The following is a 14,152-nucleotide window of genomic DNA, read 5'->3' as shown; positions in this document are numbered from 1 at the left end:
GAATGTACATTGAAAACTAACACTGTAAAAGGTCCTTTTTCCTGAGTAAAATCCTAACTTTATTTTATATCAGATTAAGCTTCCATCAATTTTTAAAACATAAAATGCAGAGGCTTTTCCACATCAAATAAAAGTCTGGAATGTTTACCTTCACATCAAAAATACAAAAAAAGTCCAAGTACAAGTTCAACAAGAATAATTTAAAATCTGAAATAAGTGGCCAAAATTTTAAATCAGTAGACAGCTCTTCAGTTTTAAGCATCCCTCAGTAAACTTCAGTTTGCAACAACAAAATAAAGTACTACAACAACAAAATAAAGTACTATTTATTAAAATATGAAAAATATTTCCAGGATATTCTCCAATTTGGAAAATGAAAAATGTAACCCATGGTAAGAAAGATATGCTGAACAGAGAAACAAAAAATGTAACCAAACTTTATAGGAATCAAGGCAACACCATGGACATACAAAAACTTCCTAAATTAGGAGCCTATCCTATATTATCATGTGTAAAAAAACTGTAATTAAAATAAGGTTAGTTTTTATTAGTTGCATTATTTAAAACTGAGGAAATTTTAGACTATTTTCTCTAAAAGGACCACAAAATTATCACTGAAATAGTATTTCTTGAGAGAATGGGCAAAGTTCCCATTTATGGGAAATATATTTGTTTGTTTTTTCACACAGTGAAACAAGAAAATTTTATTAAATGAGAAATCTTTTTCTCTAATCTCCTTAAGTACCTCAATAATGCAATACTTGGGAAATGTAATTTTTCAACCTCAAAAATTTTATTATGAAAAAGGTCATTATTAAACAAACACACAAATCTTATTGCTTGGCACCAGCAATAAGATTTAAAGAACTGTTTAAACCACCATACTGCTGTTATATCCTACTTCAAACTTTTCACATAATGCTCCATTTCTTTTCTAAAGGGAGACCTTTCAATCTAATGACAAAATAGATGGAATCCTGCAAGGAACAAGTCACAGTTCACTTCAAACCAAAAGAAATGATTAATTTTCTGTTTCTGTCCAAATTATATTAAGATATTTATAAAAATTAACTAAGATTTATCTGTGGCCCATGAAGGACCCACAGAACGTTGTCTTATGGCATTCTGTGGAAAGTCTTTATTTGTTCCTTCTTTATGTTCAGTGTCCTCTTCTGAAACATCTTCTTCATCAGCCTCATGTTCCTCCTCCACTTTTTTCAAAGGTTGAGAAGATTCTGGTAATAATTTTTCTTAAAGATAAAGACCACAAAATATTTTTTGTTGATGTAATTAGATTTGCATTAGTATAAAGTCAAGACTTGATTTCTTATGCCCATAAACTGCTTTGGCATTTATTTATCAGTCCAAAAGGAAAAAGTTGTCTTCAAGAATAAGAGATACCATAAAAATAAAAGTTGGTTTACAAGATCCATTTCACTTTCCAAGTTCATTATAATTACCTATTTATGAATTGAAATTAACAAATCAGAATCAATGCTGTGAAAATGGATGTTGTAAAAAATATACTGCATTAAATACAATTATATTAATTTGCTATTAAATCTTTTAATTAATAAGTATACAGAACAAATTTCAACATTACCCTTGTTTCAGTTCCCAACTGAATAGCAATCAGACATTTATAGTTAGTTGAAGGTTATATTCTTATGCATGTTTTTTTTCCAAGTAGTTTCATAAATGTGTTTCCTCTAATCCACATATACTTTTACTAAGGTATAATTGCAAACAATAGAATGTACAAATCTTAAGTGCACAGCTCCATGAATTTTCAAATATGTACACGTATACTTTTTTTTTTTTCACAAGACCTGTTGTTAGTTAACATAAACTTAGACCACACCATGTTAAACTGAGATACAGAGCACAGAACTGGGCCAATGAGCTTCACTCTCTTCAGAGATGATAGACTGCTGCTCGTTCCAGGCAATCCAGAATGGAGGAGGAAAAACATAGCAGCTATACGAGTAAATTACCATGTAGTGAACAATCTGTTCTTTGGTCTGTCTGGCATCCCTCTTTCCGTTTGGTTAATAGCCTCTTCCCTATACCACATTCCATGTGGGTGTGGTGAGCACTATAGTTTATAGCAGTGGTTCTCCACCAGGGGTGATTCTGCCCTAACAACGAACATGTGGTAATGTCTGGAAAATTTCTGATTGTCACAATGGGGAGGTAGTGCTGCTGGTGATCAATGAGATGCTGCTGAACACCCAACAACATACAAAAGACAGTCCATCATAATTAAAAACTATGTAGCCTAAAAGGTTAATAGTGTCAAGGTTCAGAAACCCTTGGTTTACAGTGACTGTTCCAAAAAGTGAACCGTTTAGGTAAGTGGAATACACCCGAATTTTCCCAAAAGATGGTTGGTTGTGGGGAGAGACATATTTCCTTCTCACTCTGCAATTGTGAGCTATCACTTTTATGCTAAGGACTGAAGAGAGACAAAAATGGAGCAAATAACGGCAAGAACTTGAGCAGTTCAGAAACATAACATCCTAATATGTGAGCCCCAAGATCCAATCAACTCTACCCTCAGATTTCCTTGCTACATAAACCAATAAATTCCTACTCTGCTTAAAAGTAGACTGAGATGAGTCTTTCCCTAAGCAACTCAAAATCTAAGCCAAACACATACTAGAAAACAATTCAAATCATTAAGGCTATTATTAAAAGGGGCAATACCACAAAGTATGGATCACTATCAGTTGTGTGACAGATTACTTAAGAGACACATTTGTTTGGTTAAGGTTTTTGAAGTGAAATAAAATATGCATTCACTAACTTTTAAACTGTCTGTTAAGCAATCTGTGCTCACATTTTTCTTCCTATAGGGAAGAGGCCCTTGGTGGATAAAATGTTTCCTTCCCCAATACATGTCCTTTTTATAGTATTAAAGCAATTACTTACAAAATGAAAAGAAAACCTATCAGTTATTCAATGAACAAAGTAAACCAGAAATGCAATCTCCACTGACTTCATTTAAGGAGTTTTGACCTCAATAAATCCTAAGTCATGAAAGGCAGCACATGGAAAGGCCAGGCCAAGAGTCTGATTTAGGTTCTACTCTAAATTCTGTCATTTCTGTGTGACCTTGGAAAATAGTTCGTCTCTCTGGGCCTTAGTTTACTCAATCACAAAATAGGAAGAATGTTGCTTTTATGCAGTCCACTTTAGAGGGTTGCTGAAAAGCAAATGGGATGATGAAAATTGAAAGTTCTTTACAAACAGCAAATAAGAGGACCTCCATAACAATGTAATTTTCAAGACTGAAAATAAATGATTGCTAGGTTATTATATCAAGACAGACAGCAGTGAATACTTCTAATTATGTAAACTCATACCACACTGTCAATCCTAAATCAACTATAGGAATTGCTTTTCCCAATTTCCTACCAGAAAAACTTAAGATGTGGCTAACTAAAAAAAAATCTTCAAACACCCTATAGCAATGAATGACTTCCAAAGCAGAATATATTTAACTTTTTTGCACTCATGTTCAAATGGATCTACGAATACCATGGAATTTTCAAATAAATTGATATCAATGTTAAATATCTGCAAATTATATGCAATATTAAAATTCTCCACATTTTAAAGGAAAATAAATGTGTTCCAAAATCCATGGAGCTGTTATTCTTACATGAAATATATATTCTCTTCCTTCTTCTCCTGATATAAGCCACCCTCCATATTTAGAAACCTAAGCTGGAAAGGAGGGATTAAGAAGTACAAATTTCCACTTATAAAAAACAGCCACGGGGCCCTGGCTAACATAGCTCAGTGGATTGAGTGCGGGCTGCGAACCAGTGTCGCAGGTTTGATTCCCAGTCAGGGTACATGCCTGGGTTGCAGGCCATGACCCCCAGCAACCGCACACTGATGTTTCTCTCTCTCCCTCTTTCTCTCTCCCTTCCCTCTCTAAAAAATAAATAAATAAAATTAAAAAAAAATCTGCTTCAAAAAAAAAAAAAGCCACGGGAATATAAAGTACAGCATAGGGAATAGTCAATAATATCGTAATAACTATGTATAATGTCAGATGGGTACTAGGACTTATTGGAGTGATCACTTTGTAAGGCAGGAATTTTCAACCGGTATATGTAAGAATTTTTAAAACATGCAGTACCTGACTCGTCAGGGGCACTGACCTCTTTTCCCTAAATTGTCAAATTAAAAAAATGACAACAGCCAACACAAAATGAGCCATCCAGTGTAAATGATTCAAAATTATACCTATTTTTATTTTCAGACAGGCAAAAAATCTATTTTTTGGAATGACACAGAATTTTAGTAATTAGTTTATGTGTGCCATGAAAAGAAAGGTTGAAAACTGCTGTCATAAGGTATATTATTCATGTCTAACCACTAATCTGTATACCCAAAACTAAAACACGTCAACTGTAGTAAAAAATAAATTTAAAAAATGAATAAATAAGTAATAATATATCCTAAAATAAAATAAAAATATACTTACTGGAAGGGTATGGCTGTGGTCGGCGCCTTTTTGAAGGACAAAGACAATCTGCCACAAATATCATACACTGCAAAAATAAACATAAGAAAGCCAAATATATAATATATTATAAAGCTAGTGAACTATATAAAATTATCAAGTTTTAAGATATTTTTCTTCCTACTACTCTGAAAATAAAGTACTTACGAGTCCTAGTAATAGTCCTGAAAGCAGAGTTGCTAAAGCAAAAACTGTGTATGATCCCCATACTGGTAATCCAAGGTCCTCAATAAAATAGTTATGGCAAGTCTAAAATTAAAAGAAAAAAAATAACCTAAAAACCTGCTCATTTGGAAAAAAGTAATACTGTCAAAAATGTTTAAAAGAGAAATAAAATTTTAGCCCATACCCTGATCCACATAGATAGCTGAAAGAGAGCTGACATACTACTCATCCTAAAATGAAAGAGAAATGATTGAAAAACTGAGTAAGGTACACAGCTTTGAAGTAGAATATATGTGTATATAGCTATAGCTTCTATTTTTCACTCTATAATCTCAGCAGGCCAGATTTTATTGATGTTAATGAAGATTAGTCATACAGCACTAATTTCAAGACTTTAATGAGACTTGTTAATGAAAATTAAGTTTCTGAATTGTTCCCATTATGTGATGTCCTCATACATAAAACACAGTCATTTTTTTCCTTTTCTCCTACAGCTTTGACATTAACCTTTCACCTTTCATCTGATGACTTCTCCAACATACTCTGCATAAGAGGTTACAAGCTCTATGGAACCAGTTAAAGTCAGGCATACTGTAAAGCAAATGGGCACAGAATCCTTTCACAAGCAGAGCCTTACGGAAGAACTAGGTGCACATATTGGGCAGATCCTCCCCACCTTAGAATTACCCACCTTTCATACTAAAATTAAACTTACAATAGCTTTAGTTTGATATAGTTTAATGATATATAAACTAATTATATAGGAAACAAATGCTAAGTTATCATATAAGTAAAAATAATTATTTTCACATAATTAAATCCAAACAGTTTAGATGGATAGGTAAAGGGCATGTTCCAAAAAAAAGGACTGGTTTGTTTGTTCCCAACTGTTTTCCCTCTATCAAAAGTATTACCACCAACATATAAACCAATTCATGCACAAGCCAAAGTTCCTATATGCGGGACCTAATCCAACTACCCATCATTGGAGGAGTGAATCTGCTGAGCTGACACCTGGAGAGCCCCTTATTCAGTTCACCAATAAAAAAGGTACAGACTGCTGCCCTGAGGACTCAGCAGAGACTTAGAAGCAAATTCCTTCTTCTATCAAAAGACTAAGAAGATTCACCTATGAGATTTCAAAAAAACAAAAATCAGTTACATTTCCGGTCCAACAGAGAAAGGTACCTTAATCATGTTGCTTTTGTTTAAAATGCAAATGGGATGAGGAACAAGGAATTGAAACATAAAGCCTCCCTACACTCTGAACTAATTAGACTCCATCACAAACACTTGGTGCCTCAATTAGGTTGACATGGTGGTACAGTGGAGAAATTCTGACAGAAAAGGACATATCAATTCAGATTTTCACAGGAGAGGTGTAAGGGGAAGGTAGAAGATAAATTCTATTTCAAAATAATGCTTAGAGCCAATCTTCTCCCTACTCCCAGAATCCATTTTTTACCTCTTCCACCACTGGTGTCTCAAGTGCCCAATAGTCCAACAGCAAGTGTGGTGAAGAGACAGGAAGAGACAGCTTAGCCACACCAGGATAAATCCATAGTGACCTTAGCAAAACTCAATACTCTTGAAAGTCTCTTGAGTGACCCATGAGGTATTACACCCCAACAACTAGCAGGAAATATACATGCTATCTCCAATCCTTACTGTTCATAGCAAGCTGTTGCCCTCTAGTTATATGTAAAGCTCAGTGGTTAGTCATGCCATCAGGGATATTAAGGTCATTGTTCACCCCATCTAATCAAACAAAAAGTTATCACACTGGTAGAATAATTCAATCACATTAAATAAAGAACTAAAATCTAAAGGTAGCACAAGTAGATACATGTTTGAAGCTTCTCATTCAAATATTAAGCTCAAATGACAACTTTCCCACTTCTTCTTACTCAGGAGCATCATTTAGCTTCTGATGATAGAAATTACCTATCCTCAGAGTTAACACATTCCTGAAAATGATTTCAAGTTAATGCTATAAAATGTCTCCTCGCTTAATAAGAATCAAAGTATTTGTTTAACCTAGAAGAGTCAAATCAAAAATAATCACATAATAAATCTGAATATACTTTAAGAGCCTAAGAATGCTTTCTTTACACAAAACATAATTACCTGTTCCAATTAAAATGGAAATAAATAAGAAAAAAACCCCTCATACTTACAGAATAGAACCTGGACCAAACCATGATGAAACAGGTTCAATACTCTTCCACTCTCTGTCACTTACAAAGTTTATGAAGTCCTTCTTAGTCCTTGGGCCCTGATAGCGCCTAAATTCACCATCTTTACAACTAAAAAGATAAGAATAAGTATTATCCAGCACCAAATAAATAAACTTTGTATTTGTTTTGCTATTTCTTTAATCTCTTTACAATTAATACTAATATTCAAAATCATTGGCAAAGCACAAGTAGCAAGTTACATTAATTATCAATTCATGACATCTCAGCCCCAAATTTAATCAATGAGGTTATATTTTTACACAATCATAAGCCTAAGACTATCACTGTTACTCTTCCAAATAATAAAACCAGGAAACAAAATAAGTCATTATATGTCAATTATATCTCAATAAAACAGGGTGGGGGGGGACAGACAGACAGACGCAAAGGAGGTAAATCTCAGAAAATAACTTTTAAGCCTTATGTGTAATACATAAATTACACGAAGAGTTGTTAGAAGAGTGTCTGATAGTTATTGTCAGTGATTGTTAACTGTAAGTTAAAACATTTAAGGCAATTCTCTGGTATTTTCAGTCATAATCACCTCATCTCAGCCATCATGCCTTAAATCACTGGAGGCATCAGGTAAAGTGCTTCCCTTTGTCCCATTTCAGTAATTCTACTTTACAGTCTGCTGTGCATTCTTCCTGACATCCACCTTGTCCTTCTCATTCCCAGTGTATGGAGTTCTGCTGTAGGGTGGTAACTGCTCTCCCTGCTCCCACATCTTCACCATTCCCAAACTACCTTAAATAATACTGCAATCTAACCCTACTTAATTAACACTTCTATTTTTATCAGTTAAATGTAACAACTTTCAATAGTTCCCTACTACCTACCATAGGGTTAAAGGATCCTTTCCAGAGCCAAAGACCATAAGAAAGCCAAAAACCAAAGATTTGTGGGGGGGGGAAATGGCATTTGAGCTGTTTTTGAAGGACAGGCAGGATTTCAAAAGTCAGAAGTTAGGAGAATGGGCATAATAAACAACATGATTAAAAGAAAATGGGCAGGAAATTCCAGGTAAGTTCAGTGGGTGTTGAGAAGTAAAAAAGAAAGGGGGAGTCTGATTATAGCCACTTAAGAGACACTGTGGGATACAGTAAAGTACTGATTGCAAAGGAAAAGAAGCACTTATGGAGACAGAGAACAGACATTTAAATAGATACAAAGGGAGCATGAGAAAATAAAAAAGGTATAGGGAAATATTTAGACATGAAAAATGAAGAAGAAAAAGAAAGTGAAACACAGACACATAAAAAATTGCCAACTTGTTTGCATAACTTTTAATGAGGAAAGCTCAATGAATACCTCCTGGCATTCAACCCACCAGCCAGATGGGCATTAAGGTAAAGGGCAGTTACAGATTTGAGATTTCCTATCTCTCCTTAGAAGATAAAGTCAAACTAAAAGACCTGATATTGAAGACTATACAATCTTGTTCATTTTGACTTTACACCTAACCATTTCACCTACCACTGTCCCAAGGGTGAGCTACAGCACTTTCTTAGCTAATTTTTTTTAACATAACATGTTCCTATTTACGACTATTTATGAGATGCCCTCAGGAGAGAATGCTTACTCTGTACTTTTGAAATCTACCTCCAAGGTTGCGTTGAAACCCCATAATCTCCACAAACCACTCCAGCCCAGGTTTTCCCTTACCAATTTTCCTACAGGACTAACCACAACTCTGGGCTCAAAAACATTTACTATGCTAAAGAGTAACAAATCATTTCATGTGAACATCACCTTTGAAAACAACTACAAATCTTTGAAATTAGGGGCTGTTTCATACATCATTCATCTATGTAAAGGCACCTAGAACAGCACTAGTAGTTAATAAACCTTCTAATACACTTAATGAATATAACACTTTTTAAACATAATCCAGGACAGAGGCCTGTATTCTGATTACACTATGCTGCATCCTTTTTCATAACCACCAAATCTTCAAATACTTACTGATAAATAGTAGGAAGAGCAGTTATGATAAATCGTCCACTCAGTCCTGCAAATGATAAAGATTACAAATAAAGACAAGAAAGAGTACAGAGCAGGTTTTATATGGGCCAATCACTTACCACTTAAAAATTGATTCTGATTTAAATACTAATAGAAAAAAATATTAAATTATACAAAAAATAATTGAGTTTTTTTTCTTTTTAAAAGATTTTATTTATTTTTAGAGAGAGGTAAAGGGAGGGAGAAAGAGGGGGAGAGAAACATCAACGTGTGGTTGCCTCTTGGGGGCTTGCAACCCAGGCATGTGCTCTGACTGGGAATCAAACTGGCGATGCTTTGGTTCACAGGCCCACACCCAATCTACTGAGCTATACTAGCCAGGTTAAGAGTTTTGTAACATGAAAAATAAAAAACCTAATTATCTACTTAAGCAACTTTTAAAAAAAACTACTACACATAATCTCAATTAAAAAGTGAATTTATATATAAACACTTGATCAATTATACTGTGCCAACAGTTGTCTATATTATTTATAAAGGCCTAAAATCAAATCAAATTGCATCTGACATTCAGAAAACAAAGGCTGAGTTTAAGATGTTGTTAGAAATGGAACACATCATGAATCATAAGCTGGGCAATAATAATAGGAGCTAACAAGACTGCAAGTGTTCAATATTAGCTATTATTACCATTTGGAATTGGGCAGAGTCAAGAACCCAGGTACTATATTGTGAGCAAGAACAAGAAAGATGAGACTGGACTAAGAAAGGAGCATGCCTGAAGGCAGGACATGCCTCTTGGCCAGAGGGTCAAGTCAGGAGTGCACACTTGACCCCACAACCATGCAGATGCAAGCTTTGTAATTAAAAGCCCATGTCCTCAAATCACAGGTATTAAATTTGGAACACAATTACAGAGATTCATACTACTTGTCAAGGAATATGACCTTGACTCTGCAAATAACCTCAATGACATGCTCTTTATCCTGAAGCTTAATATGGATGCAAATGGTATCTTTGGCTACTGTCCACCTGGACCACAGTGTTCTAGGATTTCTTACACACTAGTCTGGGGCCTGGGATACAAAGCAAAGAAGATCAGAGGCAGTTATGTGGGGAAGAATGAAGGGAGAGTGAGATCTCCAAGATCCCTTAGACCTACACATAAAAGGAATGAGCTGCACACACTCCTTGAGACCAAGGAATCTGCTTTTTGAAGTCACTGCACACTGAGCCCTCAGCAGGGAGGTGGTGAGTTGGCTTAATTGACTGCAGACAGTTATGTTTTCAAAACCTAATGAAAGGTAAAGTCCATGCAATGTGGAAAACAGGATAAACTTATCAATCAAGTATGCAAAGAAACAAAGCCAGCCACAGACTTACAGTACCTGGCTGCTCTGTAACATCTACTTTTGCAACATGAACCTCAAGATCTTCTCCCCATTCAGCAAAACTTTCCCATTCTGGCTGAAGATTCTGACAAGCAGGACACCATGGTGCATAACTGAGAAATATAGTAAAAAAAAAAAAAAAGTTACACATTCAAATACAACCATACTGGAATAAAAATCCTAAAATGCGTAATCGTGAAGAACATTTTATACTAAAAAGAAGGCAGAGTGGTTCATTTCATGAAAATGAAAAAGTTTTAAACGTGAACCAAACACTCTGGCAATTAAGATCTATGAGTTGATGATGCTAATCACATAAAAGTAATTCTGAGAATAAGTTAAGACATAAGGATGTTTTCACACATAAAGCAGCTCTTTAAAAAACAAAAATACCTTTGTATGTCTTTATGAAAATGTGGCCACCAGAAAGCTCAAAGCTACATTTGGAGTTCACCAGTTTTAATAATTTCACACTGCAGGAGCCACAGATGCAAGGTGCCAGTATGAGAAAAATAGGAAGCACCCAGGGCTGTGGTGAACAAGGAGAGTTGCACCACATCTTAAGCAGGAAACCACTGCTCAGGATGACTGCCACAGGGATTGCTGGCCCAGTATGGCAAGCTATTCTCATGTAAAAGAAACCAAAAAATTTGCATTTTTATTTTTTAAAAAACGTTACCTCAAAACATAAGCCATGGACACAAACTCCAGACAGGCCAAACAAATTCTTTTGGCCAGCCTTTGGTCAGCCTGTTTTTAAGACCTCAGGTTTACAAGTCTATGGCCAAGCACGTTATAATTTTAGTTACTCCTCAAGTATTCAGCATTTTTCAAGGCCCTGATTTTCCCCTCAGGTTTGACTTTGCCACTTTATTGTGTATTATCTTATAATTTGCCTCAGTTTAATGGAACAGAAAGAATAAAGCCTATAACTTTTAAATACAAAAGTGGTTTCTGTCCTCCATTATATATAATACTTGACTTGTTTTATTAAAAACAAGACTCCTAAGAGTAATAGGCATTATGGAACAAGACTAGTACCATACATAAAAGCCAAAGTTCCTAATAATAAATAGTATTACAATGAAAATATCTCTGTAATAAAATTTTTGATGAGGATGAATTTAATGTAGGTAACGGATTTGTAATAACTAGCATTAGGATTACTAACTAGATCCCTTTACCAAGTTCCTTTTGTTTTTTGAGTGCTTTTTGAAGATTCAGCCTAAAAAATTAGTATGCTATGGAAGAAAAAAAAGCACTATCATATACTCTAATTTCACAGATGCAGATACTCTAATTCAAATCCCTGTACTTAACTTTTGAGTAAGTATTTATATAGTTTGATCAAACTCAGTTTTTAAAAATCTCCTTGAGTAATACTTGACTGCATTTTGCATATAAATTCATAATCACTGTTGCTTAACACATTATTTATGAAACAGTATTTTATGGGCACAATTAAAAAACAAGTTCCTCATGACAATAAAAACTAAATGCTGTCACTTGTTATATTTTATCTCCCCTGCAACTTCCAACGGTGCCTGAAAATGCACTTCATTGAGTCACAGATTATACGCACACTGTACACATTTTCTCCTATCTTATCCTCCATATAGATGTTCTATATCTTTTTTTATTTTACCACTCAAGACTTAAGGATTTGGCCTTCTGGGTTTTCTCTTAATGATGTCCACTTTCACCTGCCTCCTAAACTGGCAACTGGAAAATACAGGAAAACACTGAGAACCTTGTTAAAGAAGGGGGGTGTACTAACAGCTATCACTGCATGCCTACTCTGTTAGGCTTTAGAGCAGGGGTGCCAAACTCATTTTCACCCGGGGCCACATCAGCCTAGCAGGTGCCTTCGAAGGGCAGCAATAATTTTAGGACTGTATAAATGTTAACTACTCATTAATTGTTAAGGAACTGAAATTACATTCTGCCCTTTGAAGGCAACCAGGAGGCTGATGTGGCCCCCGGTGAAAATGAGTTTGACACCCCTGCTTTAGAAGCTGAAAAAAAGCAGTATCTGGACAGGTTAATTAAGTCTTTAGGTATGTTTCTTATCTGTAAAATGTGGGAAATAATACCTCTCTTATAGAATTTTGAGAGAACTAAATATAACAATGTATGTAAAGTGCTTAGCAGTATCTAGAACACAGTAACACTCTGCGGTGTTTTTTTATAACACCACCAGTATCGGTAACACCGCCCATCACTACCACCAATTTGCAAACTAAAGCAAAGGTAGATTATTTATTTTCTACCGATGCAGAATGCATCTTATTATAACAGAACCACCGCAGAAACGATTTTCTTGAAACATTTTACAATGACATTCACCCATCTTTTCATACGGTACCATTCAGACAGCATTAAGAGTCACAACCCAGGACAATCAGTATTTTGCAAAAACACACGAGCAAAGAAAAATGCTAAGTGTAGAATGAGAAAAATAAAAGAAAAAACAATAAAGGGAATTAAGATTTTAAAATGACCCAACTTAAATTTGCTTGACATTTAAAATAAAAATATACCTAATCCATGAAATAAAATTTAAAACAAAGAGTCCCAAATTCCAACACTATAAATGCGCTACCTTTTAAGGATAATAAGACAAAAGAAGAGAGGTTCTGCTCAAATTCCTCTCTTGTAAAATATGGTAAAAATGAGTCGAGTCCGTTTGTGAAACATCATTCTAAAATAAATAACTGTATAGGAACTAGTCATCCCAACCACCCCACCCCCAAAGCCATGAATTAAAGTTGAGAGAACCGGAACGCAATCTCGTAGGCACACTACAGCCTTAAACACGAAACCAGAGTGGAGTTTTAGAAGAAACTTAATGTTCCTTGGTGAAAACGAGAAGCGGGAAGGACCGAGCCGGCGCCCGGTCCGCAGAGCAGTTTGGAGATCTGGAGGCAGCGGGGGCGCGAGCTCCGCAGTCCGCAGTGGGAGTCCCCAGGAACTTGGGCCGCAGAGAAGGGTCAGGGGGGAGATGAAGTCTGGTGTCCAGACTCGGACCTAGGACCCCGGCTAGCCCAGCCCACCGAGGGGACCCTGAGACAATCACCCCGCGCTCACAATTCTATCATCCACTCTCCTTCCAGCAACTCTCTCCAGTTCTCGTCCGTGACGACGCGCACGTCGCTCCGCCGTCCGTGGGCCCAGGGAGCCCCGCAAAGCAACAGCACCAGCACTGCCACGGGAACTACAAGACTCCCGGGGGTCGCCATGTCGGCCGCTCGCCCACCCCCAGTAACCGCGATAGCCCCCACCTCCCAGGACCGGCCCCTCACTTCCGCCCTCGCGGGATGATCTGCTCATGCGCAAGACCGCGCGTCAGGACACGCGCGTGCCCGCGCGCGCGTCTAGCGGACTCCGAATGCGCCGGTGAAGGCCTCGTTCCAGTAGGCTGAGTACAGAGGGTAGAGCGACTATCCCTAGTGCGCATGACAGAAAAGCGGTCCCTTCCGTACGCCGGGCCTGTGTGCCCCAGTATTATTGGGAAGGAACAAAGCGAACCAGAGGCGCTGCGTAGAAAGTGGGCGGGGCTTCGGAGAGGAAGGGTTTCAAAGTCTGCCACTGGATTTGGCGCCAAGTGATTGGCATTTTATACTTTCTCTAGCCAGTTGGGAAATTTAAGCAGTTTGCGATTAAATGCCCTTCAGATTTTCATTTGTCTCTTTTGGAAACTTTTGTAGTAAAGCTAATGGATTTTTATATGAGTCAGAATGTTGATTTACCTCTGGGGGATTATAGATTGGAAAAGTGCACAGGGAAACCTTATGAGGTACCCTTTATATTTTGCGCCTTGTTCTGAACAGTATTTCACAAGGGTGTACACAAACGTA

General features: G+C 36.5%; 1 protein-coding gene and 1 non-coding gene across 2 annotated transcripts; both read right to left on the bottom strand.

The window, feature by feature from the left end:
* Positions 1–771: 771 nt before the first annotated feature.
* Positions 772–13,624, bottom strand: TMX1 (thioredoxin related transmembrane protein 1). The gene is made up of 8 exons (XM_045823537.1): positions 13,383–13,624; positions 10,293–10,408; positions 8,905–8,950; positions 6,880–7,008; positions 4,887–4,932; positions 4,685–4,786; positions 4,499–4,565; positions 772–1,250 (listed from the first exon to the last, which is right to left on the bottom strand). The coding sequence occupies exons 1-8, from the start codon at positions 13,532–13,534 to the stop codon at positions 1,072–1,074; spliced, it is 837 nt and encodes a 278-aa protein (XP_045679493.1). The 5' UTR covers positions 13,535–13,624; the 3' UTR covers positions 772–1,071.
* LOC123809006 lies at positions 10,039–10,179 on the bottom strand. The gene has a single exon (XR_006783886.1). It is a non-coding gene; the product is annotated as a small nucleolar RNA SNORA70 (small nucleolar RNA).
* Positions 13,625–14,152: the final 528 nt, after the last annotated feature.

Source organism: Phyllostomus hastatus, unplaced genomic scaffold, assembly GCF_019186645.2.
Source record: "Phyllostomus hastatus isolate PE091 unplaced genomic scaffold, TTU_PhHast_1.1 phas_scaffold_501, whole genome shotgun sequence".
Classification (NCBI taxonomy): domain Eukaryota; kingdom Metazoa; phylum Chordata; class Mammalia; order Chiroptera; family Phyllostomidae; genus Phyllostomus; species Phyllostomus hastatus.
This window is presented reverse-complemented; position numbering and strand designations above follow the sequence as displayed.